This window comes from Pieris brassicae, chromosome 8, assembly GCF_905147105.1.
Source record: "Pieris brassicae chromosome 8, ilPieBrab1.1, whole genome shotgun sequence".
Lineage (NCBI taxonomy): Eukaryota > Metazoa > Arthropoda > Insecta > Lepidoptera > Pieridae > Pieris > Pieris brassicae.
In genome coordinates, this window is record NC_059672.1 from 564,401 (window position 1) to 592,036 (window position 27,636).

At 36.3% G+C, this 27,636-nt stretch overlaps 2 protein-coding genes across 7 annotated transcripts; one reads left to right on the top strand and one right to left on the bottom strand.

Annotated features, from left to right (window-relative positions):
- Positions 1 to 184: 184 nt before the first annotated feature.
- On the bottom strand, positions 185 to 27,580 carry LOC123713788 (insulin receptor substrate 1). Of its 6 annotated transcripts, none has more exons than XM_045667632.1 (13): positions 26,588 to 27,580; positions 21,814 to 21,997; positions 18,124 to 18,249; positions 13,028 to 13,176; positions 11,139 to 11,234; positions 9,613 to 9,924; positions 9,159 to 9,263; positions 8,498 to 8,609; positions 7,288 to 7,458; positions 6,944 to 7,157; positions 5,759 to 6,239; positions 5,388 to 5,519; positions 185 to 5,250 (listed from the first exon to the last, which is right to left on the bottom strand). In XM_045667632.1, the coding sequence occupies exons 1-12, from the start codon at positions 26,952 to 26,954 to the stop codon at positions 5,392 to 5,394; spliced, it is 2,445 nt and encodes an 814-aa protein (XP_045523588.1). In that variant the 5' UTR covers positions 26,955 to 27,580; the 3' UTR covers positions 185 to 5,250; positions 5,388 to 5,391. The 6 variants fall into 6 exon arrangements, with proteins under 6 accessions (XP_045523588.1, XP_045523587.1, XP_045523591.1 ...); XM_045667631.1 differs by having other exon boundaries at positions 9,613 to 9,927; XM_045667635.1 differs by lacking the exon at positions 11,139 to 11,234.
- On the top strand, positions 14,324 to 17,914 carry LOC123713789 (facilitated trehalose transporter Tret1-like). Its single transcript, XM_045667638.1, has 4 exons — positions 14,324 to 14,480; positions 15,167 to 15,302; positions 15,998 to 16,143; positions 16,400 to 17,914. The coding sequence occupies exons 1-4, from the start codon at positions 14,442 to 14,444 to the stop codon at positions 17,474 to 17,476; spliced, it is 1,398 nt and encodes a 465-aa protein (XP_045523594.1). The 5' UTR covers positions 14,324 to 14,441; the 3' UTR covers positions 17,477 to 17,914.
- Positions 27,581 to 27,636: the final 56 nt, after the last annotated feature.

Below are 27,636 nucleotides of genomic sequence, written 5' to 3' on the forward strand. Positions count from 1 at the left end.
TACTAGAAAGAGTCATAGGGTTACACGGGTCTATTGACCCGACCAGAGATAAAACGGATCATACGTCATTGACTAGACTAAAAAACTAAAGTTAATTAAAATTAGGGTTTTTGCGTGTCGGTCGTAATTCGATACAAGTTTACGAATACGCAAAATGGGTACAACAAAAAAAAAAAAACAAAAATCAAATCCAAAGCTTTTATTTATTTACAATATAATCGTAATATGAAAGTAAACAAAACGCAACGTACGAAAAATTAGATTTAGATATTTATAAAACATAACATCGGGCGAGCCCACGAAAATGCGAGAGAAAACTTTTAATGTGATAGAAACATTTCAGCGAGAGCCGCACTCGGTTACAAAAGCTAAAATACGTAAGTGTAGTGATGTTAGTCTAGATCTAGGGCGTTGTGATACGGCTCGGCCGCAAGCTGACGTCACTAACACGAGTAGCACCTCTGCAGAACCACCCCGCTCGGCACTCCCGTCGCAACTACACGTTCACTATGCACACTTACTCAATAATATTAAAAAAAAAAAACTTTACAGGAACATCTTTATGCAAAATCCTATTAAACTTGCAATGGGACTAGTATAGAATAAAACTCCATTTGTCATGACGTCTCTCGTGGAGCTTCTTCTCGTACAACATACGACAATAAGGCCGCATTCACACCAGCTTTCGATGTCGTATAATACGTGTACCGCCAACGCTCCTTTTATAATACGCAACTTTTTTCTAAATATACTTCCATCTGCTTTTGTGACACTTAGCGTAAAACGTATTTGTGCTTATGAATAAATATTTTCTCTATATAACACTTTGTAAAATATGAACATAACAACTTGCATTATAAAAGGAGGTTCGTTTACGCCATTCGGTACGGGTGCGCTCGACGCTAGGGCCGACTCGACGACTCGACGCGCCTTACAGCTAAGTGGAATAAAGTAAATACGCTACTCGTAAATGTAATATATACCTAAAAGTAACTACATAATTGCGAGGTGGCTAGCTATCTGCGCACGGGCTGAACGGACTCCGACGCCTCGCGACTCGTCAGTGCGAACGTTAAGCCTAAATTAAATAATAAATTAAATTAAGTCTTATCCACTCGTTATTGAACAAATCTTACTCACACTGGTTGAAGTCGCAGACACCGACGCTATATGCATGTATAAAAACAACGGCTGTGCCCAATTGTACTAATTACCGCTTAAAACATTCGCCAAGAGCCGGCGACGCAATTTTCTGGGATATCGAATATCACGAAATTTTACTCCAACTTTATACAGACCCTCGGGCACGGTCGGTATCGAAGATGAATCGAACCTTTGCAGCCGTGAAAGCAAGGGGTAATTTAAAGCTAATTTATCGACCAGAAGCGGTCCAAATTGCGGACAATAACATTATATATAAAATTTGGTGTCAACGCAGTCAGGCACATACAGATCCCATTACGTCATATCGAGCGAAGTCCGGTAAGAGCCATCGATTTTGTCGTGGTAGGATATTTACAGTATAAATATATGGTGGGATGTGTTAGTTTGTAAATTGACAAAAACCTACAGCTCTTAGGGCCAATCTCGTACTTATCAATAGAAATTTTCATGATTACTGTAGTAGAATATCTATTAAACGATAATCATTGTAACACAACATTTAGTTATCAGGATTGGTAGTGGAAGATTATTGAACACATGTGACTAGTCAAATTGCTTCGGTCGGAATGTCAACCGTGAATATTTCATACGACATTTACTGCATCGACGACCGGCTCGTAACGAGTTTGTATGGTAAGGCTGAGAGATTATTTAACTGATAAATCTATCGCTTGTGCTTGGAGTAAGCAGACAAAATTGTCTGAAGCTAAAGGACGAGTTGTTGGAGCTAGACACCGCTGCTGGTGCGCCGGTCGCACCTCAACACCTTGAAACTGCACGTAAGTGGGTCATACGGATTTGTGGGGATCTTGTAGCGTCAAAAGCTAATGACGCAGAGAATAGATTTATTAGAAGAGAAAAAAAAAATTAGAAGAACCCAACATTAACGGGACGAGAGAGCAAAAAGACAACTTCCAACGAAAAAAGCTTCGATATTTTCGTTACACAAAAATCCATTAACTAAAGGTTAACGATTACCCGAGTTGAATTTGGGAATTGAAATTCCTCAAATCAATCTTCAATTTCCATCAAGTATGAGAGCCTTTAATGACCGACTGACTCAGAGGTCTAATCAAAATCCAACAAAGCATGATTATACTATTGTAATATAAAGTTTTCTTAATATTAAAATTCTATTTAGTGGACGTCAACGAACAGGTCGTCGATTTATACACTGCTCGTGGAACGTTTCCAGACTAATTCATTCCGAGTGAAACGATTTGAAATGTACCAATTACGTATAAAATAAACAGCTCTATTATTTGTGTCAAATGATACTGTAGACATATCAAGAGGAACATTAAAGTATTGAACAAATTCTGGCATTTTTCAAATTGCAGATCTTCGTCATAATTTTTCAAATAGAAAATCAAGAGCTGCTTAAATTTACTTAGTTAACAGTTCATATATAAAGAACAAAACGTATCAGTGGTACATACATGTAGTACCAAGAACCGCTAAACTTTCGTAATTGTACCCAACAACGGACAGACTATGTATAATTGAGCTAATCATAGCTGGAACAGACTACGGGTCAGCTAAAAGTTACTGAAGCGGCCGATGTGCCGCATATGCTGACAAATGGATAACGATGGCTGAGTTTTTATTCTGGAATTATTATGGCCAGTTCTAATCGTGGTCAACGTTCTAAACCAATGTTTCCCATCGTGGGACCCACTCCCCACAGGGGGCCAATTTGATTATTAAGCTATTTATTTATTAGAATTAGTTTGAATTTTAAATTCAAAAAAAAAATTTATTTGCCGTGTTTTTCGTAACCAATTTCCTAGTGATTTATTTTTATTCAGTTTCTTAACTAAACAATTAAATTTTTATTACTACAAATTATGCATGTTATACATTGGTGGGGATTGGGGAGCATGGCCCAAGAATGATGAGAAACACTTTTCTAAACTGACTTTGGTGTTTAGATGTAAATTTAATGGAGTTGCAGAAACTTTTTGTTGGGTCCACTGATTTAAACCATACGAAGCTAATAAACTTTTCGTATTACGCTTAAATTCACGATACAAGGGCGTTTTAACGCATTTTTTTTGCAAAAATATACCTTATCTACAATCTAACCAGAGATATGCAATTGACAAGTAAATTTTCACGCTGACCATCTCAAAAACTTTGTGCCAAATTTATGACTTTTGTAGAATTGTTAAGTATTTTATAGAATGACATTATTGATATGTCATTCAAATAATGGCGGGCCAAATGCCGCACTGCTTCAGCAGTGGACGTCAACGGGTTGAAAATATACAAACGAGGGCTGTCGAACCGTTTCACTAACTCCATTTCCACTTAACCAAACGTTCGACAATTATATAATTTGACAGAAATCAAGTAAATACGTCACATCTGACACCCATTACCAACGAAACACGCAATAACAAGTTTAACACGTAACCGGAGACAATAACACCTACCTGTAAACTGTCAATATGAAAACAAATTTCTTGAACACATCGCGAAGCCTGAGCCCGAACTTTACGAGAGAAAAGAGAGAAACGCCAATTAAGAGTCATCGTGAGAGATGTTGCCAATACTCGAAACTGGCAAATCAACCGAAGGCCAACAAATACTCCCTTCGTTTGGCAACATTTGGTGAATTCACAATGGGCGATTTCAAATTGGGGAAATTTTTCGTCGCAATTAAAATGAAATTGTTCATAATTAGTTACAGAAAGTCCGGCCACAGCGGCGAGACTGAAGGTATACGTGTCCGTAATAAATACCGCGTCACACGCCGAGGAACTAAACACGGGTGGTATCTCCGAGGTAACGAAGGGGACGACGGGCAGGCTCAGGTTCCTGTCTACGCCGAGAGTCGTCGAGCAGTGGTCATAATAAATCAAACGGGAAGCCAACGGGACTCTCGTCATAAACAGTATAACAAACGGACCGGGGACGGGACAGTCGGTCGCGCCGCGGCCTCAATTCTGCTATTTTTCTCATTCTCTAACTGTTTATTACAAATCGTACGAAAATAAGAGCTGTGTCAACTTTTTAAAATATTGTTTACAATATACAACGCGATATATAGGTATGGCCTGTACGTACGCGCACGTATACGCGACCGTCTGTCGCCGTCGATTTCGCGGTCGGAGCTGTAACTACGAACGACAGGTACGTCGGTGCGTAACCGTCGAATAATTAGGCCTCACTCACAACCGTGGCTTACGTGTTCGCGACACGCGCAGGAAACAAATTTTTGCGAATGTTAAACGTAAAATCGTTTATTGTCTTATCGCGTGTCGAGTTCACTTTGTATTTATATATATATTTCATTCAATTATAGCAACGACTCCCAAAAGGTATCCGCTCGATCATTGTACCACGGGACAACATGAGAAAATTTTATATCAAAAATATTGATGAGTATTTTCACTAGGCATTACGAAAAATATTTCTTTTTTTAACACTTTAATAAAAATCCTATATGGAAGCGCGTCATTGGCTAAGAGGCTCGATTAATATTTTTGATATAAAATCGTTATATACAAATACGTATCCTACGTACGAAAGCTATGTGTGAAAATCTAAATTACATAAACTTTTTACAAATATTCAACAGACGCAAAGCGCGAACTCGTCCGGCGACGAAGAGCGAGACGGGCGCGTCGACCGGCCGGTCTTCGTCGACGACGCGAGTGTACAATCTCTTCGACGGCCCGGACGGGGCTCGCCGGGAAAGATTTAACGTATCGTTTTAAAACGGAAGCGAGCGACCCGAGTCTTACATAATTTCGTTCTAAACTTAATATTTCAAATCAAAAATCAACAGAAAAATAACAAAAGCATAACATTAGATTTAACCAGATTTTGTACGACGTCGCTCAAGCCGCGTTCTCGATCATTGATAGGATCTCCCTTAGGGGCCCGTATTCCGGCACGTGTCTCACAATTTAGTCTTTACAAAAGTCGACGCTCGGAATACGGACGTAGAACTTCAACGTGATTTTAAATTTCCTATCAAAATTTGATAATCCCGTTTGTTGCGTATACGTACGTACGCGTGTACGTGTTCTCGTGCGGAGGCGTCCGGTGGGCTGATCGCCGACTTCAAAGTGCACACATCTGGAATATCATTTTAGAAAATTAACTCCGGCAGTAACGTCGGCAAAACCAGGGGCGGTACTCCTACTTCTGCGGCTCATTGACGCTTCCCTACCGCTGTTGATTAGCCAGATGTGACGTAATATCGACAGGTATACCTGGCTAGAGCGCGTCGGCGGCGTATGTCTCGCTGCGGGCGAAGTCGATCTGCGTGTAGAGGCGGTGAGGGGGAGGGGCAGGGGGAGTGCGCGCCTCCAGATCCAGAGCCGCATAGTGAAGGCGCCCACCCTCTGTGGAAATTTATATTTGTAGTACTATTATGAGTGAAGAGCTCCCAGTATAGATGGAGCTATTCCCGTATGGCGTAATTCCTTTTGAACTTTCGTAAGACAGTTTATTTGTGCTGGAATTATTTTAAGAATATATACAGAAGGAAATTAATGGCACAAAAACACATTTCCGTATCTTCGCAACCGCTTCGGTGGATCATAATTCTTCTACAAATATCTTGAGAAGACTATAAACATACCTCTGTTATCATCGATCTTGGCAGTCTTATTATTGTTGAGGCAATCGGGCCTCGCCAACGTCACGTACTGAGGCGAAGAGGAGACTTCGACTCTTCCTTCTCTTCCGTCTCTTCCCTCCTCCGAAATCTCCCTCACGGTGCTCAACGCGTGCTCGATTTCCGGGGGGGAATCGGGGGAAAAGGGGAAAATGGTCTGCGATCCGTGGAGGGCTTTCTCCGAATCGGGGGAGGAATAGGACGGCCGATTCGTTATAGCTATGGGGCGAGTCCGAGAGCGATAGCTCATCTCCACGTACCCGTCCGGGGGGGTCAGGGGGTTCATCGGGGAGGACACGGGGTTGATAGGGGGGATGGGAGCGATCGGCTCGCCGGGCTTCATCTCTACATAGCCGGCGTTGCGGGGGGACATGTCGACGTATTCGTCGACGGGTTTCGATTTGGGTATGTCCGAGTGGGTCGGCGGCGTTCGGGCGATAGTTGGCTGGAATAATAATAATAATAATCTTTATTTCTTCTCTCACATATACATACATAGAAGGTTATTATGATTAAACTAAGATGATAACATTTGGAAGTGTATGTGAGAGACTGGTCTCTGTAACAGGAGACCTGAGTGACAGATAGCCAGCCTCTCCACCACCGGACCGGAACACCTACAATCAGGTCTTTGACATAAGATACAATAGCAGAAAATAAGCAAGTGCTAAAAGAAAACATTGGAAACGGAGTCGTAAAAATAAATTTGGTGTGTGTTTGTGTCTGTGTGTGTGTGCGCGCGCGTGTGTGTGTATGTGTGGGCGAGTGGGTGTGTAACAGAGTAACAGTTATTAAATCTTCTGTTTCATCATAAATCAACGTCTTCAGCCAATTAGTAACCTTTTTTTTACATTCATATTTCGATAGTGGGTAAATGTTATTTTTTTTCATTTAAATTATTATACAGGTAATGTCAATCGCATCAGTAAACTGTACCCAAAATAGATTTTGTCGAGAATAACTGTTAATCAATAATTACATAATTACAAAACACAATTGATGTGGATCCCTGTCGAGGTCTACAATGGTTCGGTAGATGAAGTATCTTCTTTGCTGGTCTTTCTTTTCATCAACTCGAACCTCGAGCAAGTACAAAGCAGGGAAATATTGACACTAAACGGGCACTGTATTTGAATTTACTTTCTTTACCTTAGACTGTGGTGAATTCGCGGAGAAGTCAATCTCCATGAGGTCATCCGTGGGCCTGGCGTGCGCTGGGCGTCGCCTCGCGCCCGCACTGTACGCTCGTAGCCTCGAAGCGGGCTCGACGCGCTCCGTGCGCACGGGCCGACTTCCGACGCTGTACGCGCGCGTCGACCGCTCCTCGGATATGTGGGACGTCGCCGGTTCCAGTTGGTATTCGCTGGAATTATTATAAGCCGACCTTTTGCGAATCGAAATTTTTAAGGTCGTTTATTTATCTGTTGTACATACCTTGATTATTAAGTCACTCCCATTTCAAACCAAAAGAGAGAAAATAACAAATGTCATACCTAAACCGTGGATCCGTAGAAGGCGTCCCGCTACAGACGGAGGCAGAGGAGGACACGTGCGGCGGACCCATGGGCAAGTAGCCGTCAGGTACGTCCCCCACGTCTCTATCACCCCCGTCGTCCACCCCCATTGACGATGTCCGAGAGTGTGCAATGGACCCCGTGCGCATACTGTACATACAATTTCGTCTTTACTGAACGAAAATATAATATTTAGAGTAGAACGTAGAACTTGTACGAAAAAAATTAAAATATTATAAATGATAATTATAATTAACTTTTTATCTATATAAAAACAAACACTTTGTCCGAACTATAGATAGTCGGTACGGCAAGATTAAATAGAAGCTTTTACATCAGTGTTATTACAAAGGCAGTTGACGTAATGATATGATAGTGTTACGAAGACGGGTCGACTGCAATGTTTCTAGATTTTTCCACTAGTTAGTGAACTTTTCAGCATGCTGTAATATGATTTCTGACCGTTTCAGGAGAGGGTCAATCACATATTAGAAAATTGTAATTTCCATAATGTTACCCTAGTTTTCAGGAAGCTGAAACCATTTTTCAGTCGGTTTCAGAACATGTGTAGTCGATTGGTGCAGTTTTCAGGAGACCCGTTTTCAGGCGTTTTCAGGCCTAGGTATACCCCTTTGATGAAGGAATATTCTAGACCGAACTTTCTAGGTGTGAGACAAGGACGAAATGATACGAGAGAGAGAGAGAGAGAGAAGATCAGAACATTCTCGAAACTAGACTGAGCACTCTAGAACGCCGTACGACAAGGACGGAGCAACGTGCGAAAGAGACAAAGAGTGCGGACGTTCTAGAATTGTGCAATCGCTACTCAGTAGCAAGCCCGCCTAGAAAGTTCTCGAATATTGTTTAGAATTATTCCCAGGGATATATAAGCGATCCGAAACGCGACTAGTCGCCTTTAGTTTTGAATGCGATAACAAGAGCGAAACACCGAAGTGATAAAGTGCGAATAAAGTGAATATAAGTGATAAAGTACTGTGTGAAGTGTGCATAAGTGAAGTAATAAGTGACTGTGTTTTTGTGTGTTATTAGTGCATCTCTGCAATTAATTTGTGCCCATAAATTCCTCATTGATTTATCAAGAAATAAACCCTTGAATAAATCCACGGCATTTTCTATCCGATCCCCTAGCTCGTAACAATAGTTTAGTTTGTACATATGAGATAAGTACCTCATAAAATCCCGAGGCAACATATATTCGCAGCAGTCCGGCTCTTCAGGTATTCGCGGAGTGCGATACCACTCTGATATAGAATCTATGTCGTCGCGTGATGAAGTCAGACCTAAAAATAATAAAAAAAAAAACTTATTTTCGTGCAATTTGAAGTTACATATGAATTACATATAGTATTGTCTTTTGTTAACATAGCTTTTACACATTGAAAGAAAACACTTTTTTACCGGATTGAAGCTATGTTTTATTATAAACTTATAATTATTTTCCCGACGTTTCGCGTGCTTTGACCGTCGGATTAAAATTATGTAAAATAATTATAAGTTTATAATAAAACATAGCTTCAATCCGGTAAAAAAGTGTTTTCTTTCAATGTGTAAAAGCTATGTTAACAAAAGACAATACTATATGTATCACATTACATTATGCATCATATCATCATAGTCAATTCTCATATTGTTTTATCGCTTTTAATTATAATATTTCACCTGTATGTAAATAATCGTAGCTTTTCCAAAAGTAGTACATTTAATATATTTTGAAAAACTTTGGTATAAAGATCTTTGAATATTTGTGTTAAATTATTATAACCTTTATTGCCATACAAAATATATTTTTCTATACAATTCCAGATTAATTTAAGGCAATATATAATTACCGTCAACGACATCAGTGTGCCTCGTTATTTGTGGACGGTCCGACTCGAACGAGGAATAAGCCCTAGAAGGCATCGTCTCACAACGATTACGAAGTGCCGTTACATCTGCGAACAATGTAATTATGTAAACCCAATGGCCCACGTTAACTTCCGTTTAAGAGCGACATGTCAAATCTTAATCATTGCATACTTACTAGTACTCATGCTGAAGCAAATTATACATACAGTTAGACTTATGTCTCAAGCATACGCCAATTACAAGCTCACGAACAAACATTTCACAGCAAAATATACACCGGGGAGTATATACAAAGGGAAACGATCACAAAAGCAAATAAACACATGCAGACAAACCAAGCTGACAAAGTAAACACAGGCAGATCTGATAAATCGAAATCAGGAATGGGATTAGTGTATGCGATGCGATGTTGGTTAGTCGAAGCATGATACATACTCTTGGTATGCGCCGGCGACAGTTTGGAAAACCGTGTGCCGGTACTGGCACGTCTGCACCAGGGATTCTTCTTCATAGAATCCGTTCCATTGACGGTTTTGCAGGAGGAGTGCATCACTGTTTTCTCTAAGATAGCTCGATCTACTTCGTCCCCTGTGAGAGGCTCGGATCTAGTTCTGCCGTGGGCGATCTTCAAAGGCTCCTGGAAGACTGAACAGCCGGCTGGGAGGGACACTGTACGGTGGTGTTTAATATGCCGCGCGGGGCGGTCCTGCTGTTCGGGCGTTAGTGTGTTATTCGGCGGTTGGTTTTCTGCTGAAGACAATGAGAAGCGACACGTAAACATCTGGCACCAAGCGTCACCCGGTGCGATGGTAATTCGTGATGATGTTACGCTGTGTACGAGTTTAAACGCAGAATTGCAAGACTGTTCATCAGTGCAATTGTCAACCGAAGTATCAAGTACAATGGTCGTATTGTGATTACAACGTTGATATAAAAATATGGCATGATTTAAAGAAGAAAAAAAAAACACTTGTTGTCTTTAAGCAAAATCCAGCGTACGCGCACTGTTGGCCAGTTAATGATATGTTGAGAAGTAACTGTAACAGCGATTTGTTTTACCATATCTTTACATAGAGGTGAGTAAATGACGCTAACAACACAAGACTGAACCATCACCGTTCCATGCAGACAACAATCTTTCATCACACCATACAAGTTTAAAGTACAGATACTCATACAGATTTTGGGGTAGATTTACGGTTATTGTAAATTCGATATTAAATGATAAGAGCCGTACATTGTTAAAAACATGCTACATTTTGTTCTTTTGCATTTTCCAAATATCTTAAAGCCGTTAAATTTCGCTGTTACACAGATAATTTCATGCTAATCCGTTAATACAGATGTCACCGTCACATTGAAAGCATCCGATATTAATCGAGCGATTGGAAATTCAATGATACGATAGTTAACAGTTAATGATAGACAAATAGCACATCAATTTGAGGAGTGCAACGTTTCCGAAAACCATTGATTAGCCACTCATATATTTTGATGTGAAATTTGTTATCAATCTTTTTTCCGATGGTAAATGAGGATGAACGATGAATGATTTACGATGCCTCCACAACCAAGCACGACCAAATGATCGTCAAATGACAGCCATGAACGAATTGAGCTAGTGAATGAACATTTCTAACATTCTGTACACTCGGTTGACAATCTAGACAAACTAATTAACATATCTTCACTTCCATCTCTTTTCAAAGACAATATTAACTTTTTTAAATATTGATAGCAGGAAAAAGAATGAAATAGATTACGAGAAGGAAAGACATAATTTCTTAGAAATTATAAATAAAATAAGGCATAGTATGCTTTCAAATGTAGGAGAAATGGTTTTCAAAGAGGTTGCAAGACTTAAAGAAATAGGCACTGAGGTACAACGAAGTTGCAAGAAGAGTCTAGAATGTCACCGAGCATACATGAGAAGAGAGTCAGCCAATAGAGCGATCTCGTACCGTTAGTGGGGACGGCAGCGGCGGAATCATCAATGGAGTAGGTGGCGGAGGCGCAGACGCACTGCCGTATGCACGCGCCCACGCAGAGGCCTTTCTCTGCAATGCGCAACGCGTCAACCCACTACGCTACGTACAGCTCACACGATACTAAACTACATTTTAAAGATAGTGTAGTGTGGTGTTATTTGTTTGTTCATATATTCATTAATTGTGAAATACTGTATTCATTTGTGTAAATGTCCAGTGTATATGTATAATATACAGTTCAGCTCATAGTGAGATATTTTACACCTGGTGTTAAGTCATAACGCGCCCATGGCCATTCACATTGCCACAAAGCTCGCAAGTGTGTTGCCGGCCTCTGAAGAACCATCTATAGATGGTAATATAGGTAAATATTTGGGATGCATCCGATACCGATCCCTATATATCGGCGATATTTTAATTGCCGATATTATATATTTTTGAAATCGCGCTTTAATTAAGTAATTGTTGTTTGGTCTAGTTCGTTGCAAACGAGACACGCACTATCTACGCCCGGGGAATCCCCGCGTTTTATTCAGTTTGTTGTCTCTCTCATACGGTTTGTCCCCGAGTATTTCATTTCGCTAGACACGTTGGCTTTTAGATGCTGTAGTGCGTAAAATTACAAAAATCTTATCAATGTTAATTTTAATTATTAACTGTTATTAATTTTAATAATTAAACCTTAATTCTTATTGAAAGTTTGAGACTGTGTATATTTTATAATATAAATTAAAAAGCTTTAACCAAACTTGAATTTTTTTTTGCTTAATTTATTTTTATTCAATAAGTGTTGGGATCGGTATTTTTATAATCAGCATCGGTAATCGGCAAAAAGGCGTATCGATGCATCCCTAGTAAACATAGGTTAAACATCAAAACTATAAACTTATAACTGATAATAAATGTCTTTCATACTTGTCAAACTGAAATGTTGAGGAATTGTAATCGTGTAAGGTAATCAGCTAACTACGTGCTATGTTACATAAGTGATAATGGAACTATGTACTACTAATATAGTTTTACGCTATCTATATATTAGTCAAAACAACTTTATTTACCCACATAGCATCCATATAAATTGCTAACACACAATCATTATGACAAAATATATTTTATATATCAACGATAATTTATTATAACCTAAAAACTTACTATAAGTGTAACATATAGTATATTATTTGGTACCTCAGTGGGTTAATATAATTGTCGAACAAGCATTCTACTCTACTGTAAGTCAAACTACTATGACAGCCTAGTCTACTAAATGACATCTACATGTATCGGAGTCTACATCTACATACATCAGTTTTCAACTAAAGACTTTTGTACTGTTGAACTAATGATTTTCGTAACAGATAAGATATTTTGGAAATCGCACCGAGTTACTAACTTTTCATTACTTCAATTACGGCGTTGTATAATGTACTATAATAATATATATAAACTATCTGGTCACTCCAGCTTCTTCTATAGCCTGAGCAGTCATAAAGTAATCGAAATTTTCTATGTGTAGTAGTCTTTCTTAAATTCATTAAAGCCTAAGCCCGGTCCCATCAAAATGACCTACCGTAATTCCTACGAGTGGTTTGACAGTTTTTCCAAGCAAATTATATTGACAGTTAATGGAATCTGTTTAGTGAGTTAATCACATATAATGTCACATTATTAATAAAAAATATAAAAAAAACGTAAATAATGACTTATTAAATACAAGTATACAATCATTAGTTATACTACAAAACTGTCTGTTGAACAATTGTAAAACTATAATAAATGTATTCCGATAGCAATTGTTTGAACTAACTTATAAAAACGACACGATCGTAATTAAGTTAAAAAGTTATAAATTGTTGAATACATACCGTTATAAAGTCCAGCGCGTCCTCTGCCATCTGAGTAGGTTTGCCTTCGTGCGGGTAGTGGGTTCGAACTCTCGAGCAAAGAACTTTTCCCCGGTATCACTATATGATCCTTTTCATTCTCCGACTCTTTCGCGCAGTTCATCATCGCACTGAAAAGTAAATAATAATTTCAACAATCTCTGTTTGAATTTGCATAGGCTTAATAGATTACATGCTGTAGTATGTAATGATTACGTTTTCTATTAAAACGAATAAAAATTATGCTCCATGAATGCCGATTATATACCCATATCTATATAACCTAAAATAGATCTGGTTTTAATTGGGTCATCAACCCTTCCCCAGCATCCAAAGGTAAACTGTCACTAGGTGAAAAATGTGACAAAACACATAGTACATCGTGTTTTGAACTACGTACGTATAACGAATTTATTTAGCTTAGATAGGGGCTCAGTAATTATTTTAACAACAATTAACCCTTTTTGTATTTTTATACGTGTATCAATTATAGTTATATTTGTATTATGTAAAAAAGTATACTTCTAAAGTTTAATTATTAATTAATTAAGCTACCACAGAGACATTAATTTAAATATCGTACCGAATATATGTTGTCTAAGGATGAGATTTTTGAAATGTTTACTTTTATTTCTATTATACGAAATTGAATAATAATAAATACTTATTTAAACAGACAATCTTAATCATTATTTTAAATCAGTCAGATTTTTTCTTTTTAAATATTAGCGAGTGCTGCCTTTTGCATTTAAAACATGTACTTAAAGAATTACAAACAAATTTCTTTAAGTTATTCAACTACATAACATAATGTCTGGTGGAGTTCAAAAAGTACGACCCCATCTCGACAATAAGACATATACTATATATAACATAATCTATAACACAAAAAAACTTTTTGTGTAATAGATTGAATTACGAAATTGACACACGTTACTCAGTTTAATCGTAATTCAACAATAATGAATGAAAGTTTATATATTCATATTAAACCGGGAGATAATGACACAAAATATTGGGTCATTAGTACCAGTATTGCAGTTCTTTAGAGGTCTTATTACGCAATGAAAAAAAAAAAATGAAAAATGATGATCATAGCTGGTACCGGCGGACCAAAATATAACAATAATTTTCCCATATGTTCAGTTTGTCTTTAAAAAGCAGTTAACAATTTTCAACCTGAAACACTGTATAAACAACCTGATAGTGAAGATAACGCTTTATAATGTAACCGTTGCGTCAATATTAAATTTTGTTTTGTCTTGTGTGCATGATTTTGATATACGCGATCGACGTGGTTAGAGAAAAATATTCTAAGATAAAATGTTATCCTTATAACAATATAATTATTGTGGTCTATCAAGGAGTGCGGAAGTGTTAGAGGAATAATTTCATCATGCATCTTCCATTTGGTAAATCGCCGCTTCTTATACAAGTAAGATTTTCTATGGATATGTTTTATAAGAGGACTGTGACGATTGTGACCAAGCTTTAGTACTTAGATTTAAAATGTTAATTATGCTAACCAAAATATATTTTTTATTATTATTGTAATAACAAAATAGGTTAAAATTTATTCTTCCTCGAATTTCGGGGCCAAATTTGAAAATTCCTCTTGTAGATTAAGGTTAAAAAAAAAATTTTGTTTTCGACAGAAAAATACATATTAAAAATACATTATTAATTTAAAATATGGCAACCCACTAGGAAAGCCTTCTAATAGAGATGTGTTAGCTGTGCTTTGCTGTGGTTACGTGTGCAACTTCTATGATTACCCTGAATCCTAAAGACATCAAAAACAGTAACAATTAAATTAATATTGTATGACAATTATTACAAATGGATACATAGTTGTAATTTAACGCTCTTTTTGTACTCTGAATGATTGTGGATTGTGCATTAATATTGATTATTATTTATGCTATACGCGTACTCTGAAATGTAATGGTCTGGTAAATGGTCTGAGAACATGAGTTAAGATACTTTTTTACATATATAATGTTAAGTTTCTCATGTAAATAAAATAAAATTTTGTAAGGAGAAATAAAGTTCTTTAAACATTATAATGTGAGGAACAAATGAAACATTGGTTACTTCATAAACGAATATAATATTTTCCAGTGTTTCGTGTGCGCGACTGTTTGTATGAATGTGCTAAGTAATGGTTGCGCTTACGGCTTCCCTGCGGTGCTGCTGCCGCAACTCAAGCTTCCAGACTCTCCCATTCCACTCACCAAGGCCCAGGAGTCATGGATAGGTATGTATTAAGGACCGGAGTTAATATGTGTAATTAGGGACTCTGGTGGTGTATGTTTAACTTCACACACACAACACAATAAAAGATTAACCTCTAAATCCAGATTTAAGTTATGATAGAATCTCGGAATATAGTTTTACAGCAGGACAAAAAAAAACTAATAGAATAAAAATGGAGAAGATAAGATCGGCTTACTATTATGATTAAATTGACTTTGTTTTCGTTATAGTACATTATAACGACCATGTCACATTTATTTTGTAAATTATTAATGTTTGATTCGTACCTAAATTAAATTCGCTCCGACCGATCCAACCCAAATAATGGAAACCAATATCAACGGCCAGCTCCTGCGGCATCCTGAGGGCCACCAGCTGATAAGCGATTGCCAATAGGGCCTTTGCCATTGTACAAATGGTTAGTCAAGATATAGGTAAAGCCTTTGATCGGGTGAGGCATAAAAATATAAAGTCTAGGCTCTTTTATAACTGAAGTTCCCTTTCGTCTCTTTCTCTCAAACTGTGTTAACGCTGTATTGAAAAAAGATCAAATAGTAATTAAGATTGAATAATTTAAAAATATAGTTGAAGTCCAATGTGGCCAGTAAGTGTCAAGATAATAAATTTTCTTGAAACACTCAGTCAATAATGTCGTGAGACGATGTATTCTCATTTTAAGCAGTAATATTTTTTCAGCTTCAATTATCACTGTAGCGATGTTAGCAGGTAATTTAACCATGCCATTGATACTGGATAAATTGGGACGGAAAAAGGCGCATTTCTTGATCAATATACCGGCTGTTATAGGATGGCTTCTGATAATGTTTGCAACGAACGTTCAGGTTAGTACTACCAGATTTGTATAGTAGTATAAGTGTGAGTAGAAAATAAATACTAGCAGTAGATGATAAGGGAAAACAAGCTTACGGGATATCCAAAAAGGGAAGTCATCGCTGACCATGGACACGCATTTTAGTGGTTGCATTGCCGGCTTTTGGGGGACACAGCTCGCTAGTCGCAATAGTAAGTGTCTTGTTAAGGAGACCGTAGAAGACTTCCAAGTGTTTTACGACAAATGAATCAAATGTTTAATTTCAGATTATTCTAATTGCAAGACTGATGCAAGGACTATCCTTTGGGCAAATGGTACCTCTGCGAGCTGTCGTTATAGGAGAATACTCAAGTCCAAAGAACCGCGGCGCATTCCTAACAACAACTACAGTTGCACAAACACTTGGCATGTTTGTAGTGCATTTGTTAGGATCGCTGATACATTGGAAGATGACTGCTTTAATCTGTGTATCATTCACTTTAATCAGCTTTATCATGACATTTTTTCTACCAGAATCCCCGAGTTGGCTCGCAAGTAAAGGGAGATATGATGACTGTAAACAGCATTTCCACAAACTAAGAGGCGATCAGGAGGAAGCCGAGCTAAACGAGCTCATTCAAGCCAGAATGGAGCACAATGCTAAAAAAACTGTAATCAATCTTAGAAACAGCGTGAAGATTGTACGTAAAGTAGAGTTTTATAAGCCCATTCTTCTTTTCTTGCATGTGACGTTACTGGTGTATGTGGCTGGTGGGATGAATTTAGCAGTATACGGGGTAACTATTGTAGGGCTCATTATGGGTCCGGGCGTAGACGCGAATTTCTGGCTGGTAGAGATAGACATATTACGTATAATCACCAATATACTGGCCGTTTTCTTTATGAAGGCGTGTTTGCGTCGCACGGTGGCGTTCAGCACTGGTGTCATGTGCTTAATAACACACATCGCCGTAGTTGCCCATGTCATTATGATAAAACAAGGCATTACATTGTTTGACAATATATGGATACCAGCTTTGTTGCTGAATCTACAATGTTTCGCTGTATCAGCAGGAGTATTACCCATAATGTGTGTAATTGCTGGTGAAATATTTCCTTTAGCTTACCGCAGCATCGGTATAAGCTGTGGGACCGCTGTAGCTACACTATTCCACTTTCTAATATTAAAGACCTTCCCCTACCTCACATCTTCAGTGGGTATTGAAGGTGTCTACGGAATATATGGGAGCGTCATTTTGTATTGTCTGATAGTTATGTGGTTTTTGATGCCGGAGACGAAAGGCCGGACGTTGCAACAGATTGAAGACAAATTAAAGGGAATAGACAGATCAGCTAAGCAGTAAAGCGTCAGCTCCAACCGACTAGTTTTAGTTAATCACATAATTAAATTATATATAAGTATATATAGGTCCAATTTGGAGTATTGATTTAACTCACAAACTAAACACTTCATTTATAAAACTATACTTATATATGTACTCACAATTCATTTTTATAGTTGGCTACATCACATTACATTTAGTTATGTTAACAAGATAGAAATTTAAACTATGTAAATAGAGCTTAACAATTAGAATAATCAGTTCCTTCCACAAAATTCTTTCGTATTCTAAATGAGCTTTTGCTAATAAATTTTAGCAGGCGTTAATTAAGTATGACAACGTCATTATTCTCTTCGTACGTTCTTCACAACTATGCGTGTCTATTAATTTAGTATAAGTAAGAAAAATACATATTTATACGCTATATGTATAATGGTACATAAGAATAAAGAATATTTGTTAAATTGTAAATACAGTTTAAAGTTAAGATTAAATATTTTATTTACAGTTCTTTATATAAAATTTATCTACGAGTTCAACTGTATTTTTGCGTGTTTGGTATCCTGTTACCCGACTAATGGACCATGATACCAGCATTATACTCATCCGTTCACACTGTTCTGGGTTCAAATCCAGGTCAACTAAATATATGATATAATAAAACTTACTGATATATAGTTGAATGCATGCTCTGCGCGATGTTAGAGTCATCAGAATGCATCCACAACTCTCCCGCACCTGTCGACGTCTGCCGCCCCACTTCCATGTAGAAGAAACATTCCGAATCACCGCACCTGTCAAACAATTCAAATCATTTTCGCATTAACAACAAAAAGTCGATCTGAAATTGATCAACTTTGGTTAAAAATGAAAAATATTAATGTTAGTATAACATTCTGTCGAGACTGTAACCTCGCTGCAAACTATAAGCTTCGTAATCAATCAAAATCAAATAAATTTTGAGCATACAGCAGTTATCCATGATTCTAAGTACCTATTGACTCTGAATGTTACCTATAGTAAGATCAATCAAAAAATAAAATAAATCAATGGCGCTACAACCTTTTTAGTTCTGGGCCTCATTTATGTATCTGTTTCATGATCATTTGTTAATCGAATAGGCAAGTAGGTGATCAGCCTTCAGTGCCTGACGCACGCCTTCGACTTTTTGGATCTAAGGCAATTCGGTTTCCGCACGATGTTTTCCTTCACCGTTCGAGCTAATATTAAATGCGCTCATAGAAAGAAAATCCATTGGTGCACAGCCGGGGTACGAACCTACGACCTCAGGTATGAGCGCCGCACGCTGAAGCCCAACTAGGCCAACACTGCTCATAGTACGAACAATACAAAATGAAAAATTATCGTAATAAAAAAAACGATTAATATTGTATGAAACTGATGTTTTCGAGTTGTTGTCGAAAATTTAAATTATCGTATTGACGGATATATATATACTTGACACTTTTTTTATATATAACAGGGTCAAACTCGAGAAGTTCATCTGATGTTAAGATACCGTTTTCCTTGAACACATTGACAGAAGGCTGGCTAGTGCATTGTTGGCCTTTAAAGAATTGCTTCTGTCTTTTATTGAAGGATCCGAAGTCAGATTGACTTCATTCCTTAATCTTTTTTAATACTCAATGTTACGATTGCACGACGCGAAGTCCAGACATTCACTGAGCTGCAATACTTGAAATTCAGTAGAGACGCAAAAAATCAAGTCAATGTAACCGGAATTAGCAAAGCTTTGAACTAATACTTCCAAAAATCGTCTCTGTTTCCTGAAACGAGCAATCAGACAAAAGTGATGCCAATAATTCCAAGACGAAAACAAATCAAAACCCGTCTGAGACGCGTATTAAGCCCATTCAACAAAACATGGCCTGGTGTAGCCCACGCGCTCAGTGAATCATCAAAACAAGTGCCAAATATTGCTTCTACAGTGCAACGAACGAACAGTTATACGTTTTAGCATTCCAGCCGAGGGTCGCTACTCATAGAGCTAAAATTGTTAAGAGTTTTTAACATATGCGACTTGTTAATTAGGCTGGCAAATTAAATACCTAGGATACAAGGAGAAATCCGTAAATTATTTATTTGTATTGATCTATTTCTGTAAAACGTAATGGATTTCGAAATAGAACATCCTAATAAAGGAAAATCCTTCTTTCTCAATACTCATACATATACGGATTTTCATAGTTTCCGTCATAGATTAACAGATTCATATAAGTTGCTTGGAATATAACTATAATTATTGGAAATGTTGGAAAAAGTCGAATGGAACGAAGCCATAGCCAGTCGCTGTTAAATAAAATTTTAAACAGTATAGTTGGCTTGTTCCTTAAGGAGATCAATTTCACCCGAAAACCCTGGACGCATTTTATGAACTTTTCACAAAACCCAGCAATGGCAAAACGCAATTTTATACTGCAGCAACGTGTATCATTAAGAATTCACACGCAGCTAAATGCGATATAAACTGTACCAGACGTGTCTCGCATTATAATTAAGTGTTATTTATAACTGGGAGAACAAAGCGATACCTAAAATAATCTGCATCCAGTAATAGACCAGCAATGCTGAGACAAACCCGCAACTTCTGCATAGATAAATAATTCCAAACAAAACGTTATAACAAAAACTAATAATGTTCCCATTAAAACCCCTGGCATATCGAAAACCTAAGGTACAAAAAAAAATACCGACTGGCAATAGATGGCGTTGATATTTTCAAGACTCTCATCATAATATCAAATAGTTATATGTTAACTTGAGACAGTAATCTGCTAACCACAATTCCTATAAAACACTCGAAACATCGAGTTCTGTAAATAACTACACTTGTAAGGTATATACAGGGCAGGGCACAAACGGGCAGTAGGCTCACCTGATCATAAATGATACCACCCATGGACAGTCGCAATGCTAGAGGGTTTGCGAGTACAAGCCTTTTAGTGGTACGCTCTTCGCTTGACCCCAAGTCGTATAGGTTACTTAGTAGTAGCTGTTTTCACAGTGGTGGTGCGTGACAAAAACTGCTTTAAATAACGCTCAGACGGACGTCAAAGGAGGATTTTTGTATTAATCCAAACCAACTATGTCACTTTCATTTAAATAGTAGCCACGTTAATAAATCAAATAATAAATGTGTCGTTTTAGTATACATGCTTATTGTTTATATACGAAATGAAGAATTGTCTAGATTATGGCTGTGAGAGCTTGTTTGTTTGGCTTGGCTGGTCACGAAACTCACCTACATATTAAGTAAAATTATCAAAAAGACAAATATTACAGTTTTTCGTGTATTACACAATAAACAGAAAAAAACAAACTCTACTAACAAGGAGGGGAAATAAAACACCAATACCAATTTGAAGCGCAGTTTCATTCGCACAAAGCAAACATGTCTTTGTTTTTCTACTGTGGACAGTCACACGACCTTTCTTAGAAATATTAAAATGAATTTCCCCGTCTCCAGATCGTACTTTGTGTATGAAAAACTTCAGGTCATCGACTCGAGATGGTGTTTTTTTTAAAGAAAACGATTTTCTTAGAATTATATCGGCCTAAATGAAAAGCATGTACATCATTGTGTTTACGTAGTATTTTATTGGAACACACATGCAAAATAACTTTTAATTAGTTACATATGGTAATGTATGATTCAGGAAAAACTACAACACATATTTTACCGTATCTTATTCATTGGATTGTTTTATTAAAAACTCATTCCGGATTTCCTATATAATATAATTAATGAACTAGATTACGAAACAACCTAATTTAATTTTCCCTATTGAGTATTATGTATGACACTATTATCTATATCCATCTATTTTCTTTGATAACATATCTATGCTCAATAGTATTATGAACTGCAGAGTTTATTTGTATAGGCATACTAAGAAGCTATGAGATTAAACTAGAAAAAAAAGGTATTATAATAGTAATTAAGGAATACCTATAATAATAATATATCGGATACCACTAGGATCGAGTTCAAGCGATTGAGAAACCAAGCACAGTCAGTAATAATTATTCAACCCTCCAACTCAAATACAATCTAATAGGCAAGTAAGTTATCAGCCTCCTGTGCCTGACACACGCCGTCGACTTTTTGGGTATAAGGCTAGCCGGTTTCCTCACGATATTTCTCATCACCATTCGAGCGAATGGTAAATGAGCACGTAGACAGAAGGTCCATTGGTGCACAGCCGGGGATCGAACCTACAAACTCCAGGATGACTGTCGCACGCTGAAGGCCAACATTCCTGCTGTATTTACAAGCGCAGCCGCAAAATATCAACAATACGCGACAAAAATAATGAAATTAATAAAAAAATACTTACCGTCTAATATTCTTCAGAGAGTACTCCACACGTTCCGGTATAACCAGGTCGCTGATGATGTTGTTGTGGCTTTTGATCTTAACTAGGGTTAAAGTCTTGTCTGTGAGACACAGGTTATATAAACCTTGGATGCTCTTGGACGCGCCCAGACCTTTCTTCTGGACGTTCACTTGCCATACGTGTTCTGAAAATTGGTAATCTACTTAGTTAAGTGAAGGCACTGACACTGACAGCTCAACATGGCAACAGCAAAGAGAACTGTTATAAACACCGGTTGACTATTTGAATCACGAAAATGTGTACTTTATTTTAATTAGTTATTCGTAACAAATATATTTAAAACATATCCTATATTATTTAGCAAATAAGTTCTTAGTGCTTTAGCTGATTTTTAGAAGGCTAACATAAATAAATTTAAATGAAGCTTGGCAGAGAGTGGCACAGAGCAGAGAGGAATCGCGTGATTCGGAGGAGGCCTTTGGCCAAATAGGGCACACAGATACCTAAAAAAGTTTGAAATAGTGTTCATGACTTTATAGTCAAAATTTTTGTTAATTTAGAATTTTCAAAAATAATCAAATCTTGGAACCCACGATGACTTACATATTAAAAATCCAATACCCGTTTGACATAGGCAGTCAATCTAAGTCCCAACTCAGAATTACTCTTAGATATCTATATAAATACAGGTCTTAGACTTTTCAGTATAAACCCATAGAACAGTTACGTCAACAATTCATAAGGCGGTTGGAGACAACTCAGCAAATTTTACCTACCCAGAAGGTTGTCTGTGGTTTGAGGCTTAGCAATGTAGCACAATTATAAATTATATGGATATTAAGTGAATGTAAATTAAATTCCATTTAAACAAATAAATATATCTATATAATCCTACTAAAATAAGTTTAAGACTCCCACAAAAATATAGGTTTAATAGCTAGAGTAGTATTTTTTTTAATTCACAGAAAAAACCTACCAATAAAAATACTTACATTTTGTAAATGAGTCTTACAATAGTACGAAAAAGTAAACAATATATACCGTGGTAAAGAATTAATATGTTTCATAGGAAAAACCTAATCTATAGATCAATCATAAGTCGATAGAAAATAACATATTGAGTCATTTGTGTTTTCCCCACGAGTTGATAAATAATTTGAATAAAAGATTATTCAACTCATACGCACAAGGATTACCATTTTTGGACTTAGCATGGAAAAACTATTAGCAAGAAAAACCGGCAAAGAATAATACCGGCGCATATTTTATTATACTAAGGCTTAGTGGTAAAGTTAATATTTATATTAAAAGACTTTATAATTTTTCTTTACTTATTATTAATCAAATTATATAAAGAACAAACTGGCACAAATGTTTTTCCTTTCCTTTCACCAAATTTTAGACTTCCGGGTTCAACCAATTGACCACTAAGCAATGGTGTTGATGTTACATTAGGTACATAATCTAATATTACAAATATAAGGAAAACGGCAAGTTTGTTCGCTGAGAATTTGGAAATTGATACGCTCGATAACTGTTCGCGGAAAAATATTGTTTTCGGAAACATATTACTTTTATCATTACTTAAGGAGACTTAGATTTAATATGTACTTGAAATATATAAATGTACAGAAGTATTAATCAGTAGACACCGCATGTGAGTAACATTTAAAAATGAATAAAAACATTATATACGCAAAAACTGTGTTTTATTTATTTTGTCTCGTCCGTTCTCGCTAATTTTTAAACTAACTAAACTTATATGATTATCGGAGTTTAAACATAATATATATATATAACTTGAATGGTTCAGATAGTCAACGGTAGATTGGTTCCGCGTTATAGGAGCATTCTCGTATAACGCGCTAGTATGACCTTATGTACAAATGAATCGCGTTTAACTTTCCTAGTTAAAGGAGATTTAACACAAACATTAAGAAAACACTATATAATGCGCACAAATCATTATAAATGTCACAGTACAGAAATAAAACGTGTGAAATCTCCGCATATACCCGTGTTATACGAGGGACTAAAATCGCGCAATATAAAAATGCGTTATAAGAATACCGCGTTATAAGGTGGTTTACGAAATTTGTTATATTTATAAATTTGTGTAAAAATCACCTGCAATATGCAATATAAAAAAATCAAAATAAATCAGTGGCGCTGCAATCTTTTAAGGTCTGGGCCTCAGATATCTGTCTCTGTTTCACGATAATTTCTTAATCAAATAGGCAATTACACGATCGGCCTCCTGCGCCTGACATACGCCATCGCCTTTTTTGGTTCTAAGACAAGCCGGTTACCTTACGATGTTTTCTTTCACGTCCAAAAAGTGAGACCGAGGCCAACACTGCTTAGCATAATGCATAGAAATAATAAAAGTCAAGCGAAAAATACAAATTAAATTATATATACCCTTTATCATAGCTTAGGACTAGAGAATTCAAGTTCGACGACTTTTTCGTTTTAACGCGTGTGTACTATCAATACGTGACTGAAAAGCTCATTTGATAAAACTGATCTTCATAATATAATAATTTAAACGGTAGTGTAAAAGGCTAACAAAACCAAAAGTCCCTTAAAATAAGGCCACAAAAGTTCTATCAAGTTCTATAAAACAGAAAAATGTTTTTTTGGCTAGACATCTACGATTTCCCGAATAGTCCGTAATTTTGGGTAATTTTTGTCTAATTGAATATAGCTAACACTGAAGTATATAATGACGCGTAATATAAGGTAAAAATAATTAAAAAGAAGTCGCACGGAGACAAATATATTGCGATGCGTTCTTTGCATGTTTTATTCATTTTTTCGCATGTTTATTTTTATCTTAATAAAGTCTAGTTACCTATATAGTAAATGGATGCGAAGTTGTTTATCATTCGCAAAACAAAGCATCAAAAATACAAATTAAGCGAAAGTACTTTCCACCCTGTCATCACAAACCGCTGAAAACGAAAGCCAAGTAAATACCGAATGTTTTCAGTAAGGGTTTTTACGGTAAATAGGATTTTACGAAAAGACGACATTTATGAAATTGTGCAGAACATTATTTATAATAAAAAAAAACATTGTTTCTTATACAACGTATACAGTTTTTTTTTAAATAAAATATTTTTTATAAATGTTTACAAAGTAGGAATTCGAATGTTTAACCCAATTTTACGAAAGAACCGCGAGCTATATAGAGCTAAAATATTTCAGCAATTGTCGCGACATTAATTTAATTATGATCGATCATGGTTTTTGTTGACTTGTTATGATACGTACAATGGTAAGGTCAATGACATATCAATTAGTTTTTTAAGTATGTTTCCACCGTGACGCGGCGCGGTACACAATCCTTGCAAAGTCAACTCTCAAGTCATTAACACTTGGCTCCAATTAGATATAACTGTTCAAACTTACGTCTTGCCACATCTTTTGTAATATTCTGTTAGAATTGCATAAGCACAACTTATTGGAATGCGCTGTTAAAACAATATTAGAAAAATACATGCTAAAAACAAGAATTACTTAACCTTTAATACGGATCCATCACGTGTTCAAATATAGGATCAAAATCGAAATTACTAAAGTGGCTGTACTATTTTGTGACTACCAGTATTAATTTTATAATTTTACCAATATATTCAACAAACAACTTACTAACCTCAACCTCTAACAAAAATAATACACCAAATAGTTTGTGTTTTAATAAATACAAAATAAACACATAATATCAACCTCAATTCTAGTCATTAAAGTTTTTCACTATCTGTACTTTTTTAATTTCCTCTTTCAATTCATTAAAAACTAGTTTTTTATTTTATTGAAGTGACTTAATTTTAATGTATTCTTCTTAATGAGTTTGTATAAAGATGTTTTTTCTCTAGAATATACAAATTTTCTCAATGACAGTCTTTCAAGATGCGAAAATTCTCTTTTATTGTAAAATACATTTACATGTTTAAACAGAGAATAACTTTACAATTAACAGACATTAATAGTCTGCAAACCAAATTATAATATTTTTTTAAATATCGAGTGAAAACTTTAACTTAAATATATAATATTTAATTAATTAAGTAATTAAATGTTTAACCAATTTACTCATTCAAATATTTATTAAGTATTAGTGGTGATGGTGGTATATATTAATTTCCGAGCCTCTATTGCCTTAACATATTTAATAAAAGTTTTCCTATAATTTTTATACTATTAAATATTGAAATCACATAAATTTTTATTTATTGTAAAATCATATTTCATCAAAATCTCTATCAAGAAGCAAATTTTGCTAAGATTAAATATAAAACTTTTAATTTTCCACCAATAATCATTATTTCATAAGCAGTTTAAAAATAACCATTTGGCTTTGGTTAATAATAACCAATTACACATATGTATAGTTAAGGTAAATAAACTTAAATAATTCCTTACTGTTCAATTTAAACAATTTTGTTGTTAACCTCAACAAATTAGTATCTATTATTAGTTTGATAAAATGTTTACTAATTTAAAGATTACTTAAAAACTAAAATTGAATTAAATAATTTGTATGGCAAATGCTTACTTAGTTTGTGTTATCAGCAGCTATTTTCATTCAATGAAATTGATGAATCAGACAGACTTGTTTACAAGTCATGATTTCAAAATAACTTATCAAAGCAAATTATAGAAAAATAATTATAGGGAACAAGTTTGCTTGGTAATTTATAATACAATATTATTATGCAACATCAAAACAGGTACATTTGCCAGTCAGGTAAATAAGTGAAGTACTTACGTATGGGATGTAGAAGTTCAGCACTTGCATCATCATTGCGGAATAATTTGAGTATAGCAGCCAACCATGCATGCAAGTCTTGCTCATTCTCTGCTACTATACACAGCTGTTCCTCTCGAGTGAAAAGAGCAATCACATGCTTCTGCTTCAAGTCCAACCTTCTAGTTATGTTGTAGCAGCTCTTTAGGGACAGCACGCGGCGCGGGGCCGCGCCTGATCTAAACTTCTTCTCACTCTCGTAATACTCTAGCCTAGCAGAACAGTCAGAGGTTTCCGCGCGCAGAACGAAAAATTTCTTTTTCATCGTCTTTAATTTTCGTAGGTGGCCCTGACGCACGATGGCGCCAGCCTCAGAAACCGCAGCCATGTCAGCGCCTCCGCATCAGACACAAATAACCTTCAAGTTGTTTACGAAGTGTTATGAAAGTCACTAGTCTCGGTTGACGCGACTAAAAATACGTACTATCTCTTTTCAATAGTGCGTAAATAGTAAAGCGCTCGACAAATCGAACGGCGTAACTAATCCGTATTCGAGATAGTCCTGGCGCCATATGACTGCTTATTTTCAACCACTACGATCTTCAATCGAGATAACGGCGATTACTCCGCAGCAATGCGGTGCAAATATCAAAATACAAACAACAAACACTTTTCAATCCATAATTTGGTACGCTCGCTGTTACACTCGGTCATTCACAGATACTCGAGTTTAGAAAGAGATAAAACCATTCATAGTAAACGTAATCTGCACGCCCTTCCGTAGGTACACAGGGCATGGAAGTCACGCCGTGGTCATGCCTTGGAACGACACCAAAACAATCAGATTCCAAACTAGTCTTGCACTATCACTAACACAAAACCATCTGGACACAGTCAGTACAAGAATCAAGTTACAGGAAAGTAGATGAATGTTTTGCACTCGATTTACAAAACTCTTGTTTTTGCGCGTCGTTTTTTATTGGCTCGTCGCTATTGCGTGTCATTTTTCGAACACCGTACTCGAGAAAAATAGTGCCGTATATAAATCGGAAAGTTGTACCAATCATAGT

Bases quoted from the DNA above. Each gene is read 5' to 3' on its own strand.
- LOC123713789 (XM_045667638.1), top strand. From the start codon at position 14,442: ATGCATCTTCCATTTGGTAAATCGCCGCTTCTTATACAA. The intron at 15,303-15,997 runs GTATGTATTAAG...ATATTTTTTCAG, and splicing joins GGCCCAGGAGTCATGGATAG to CTTCAATTATCACTGTAGCG. The intron at 16,144-16,399 runs GTTAGTACTACC...GTTTAATTTCAG, and splicing joins TGTTTGCAACGAACGTTCAG to ATTATTCTAATTGCAAGACT.
- LOC123713788 (XM_045667631.1), bottom strand. From the start codon at position 26,954: ATGGCTGCGGTTTCTGAGGCTGGCGCCATCGTGCGTCAGGGCCACCTA. The intron at 8,610-9,158 runs GTAATTATATAT...TATTATTTTTAG, and splicing joins GCACACTGATGTCGTTGACG to GTCTGACTTCATCACGCGAC. The intron at 5,520-5,758 runs GTATGTTTATAG...AAATTTCCACAG, and splicing joins CAAGATCGATGATAACAGAG to AGGGTGGGCGCCTTCACTAT.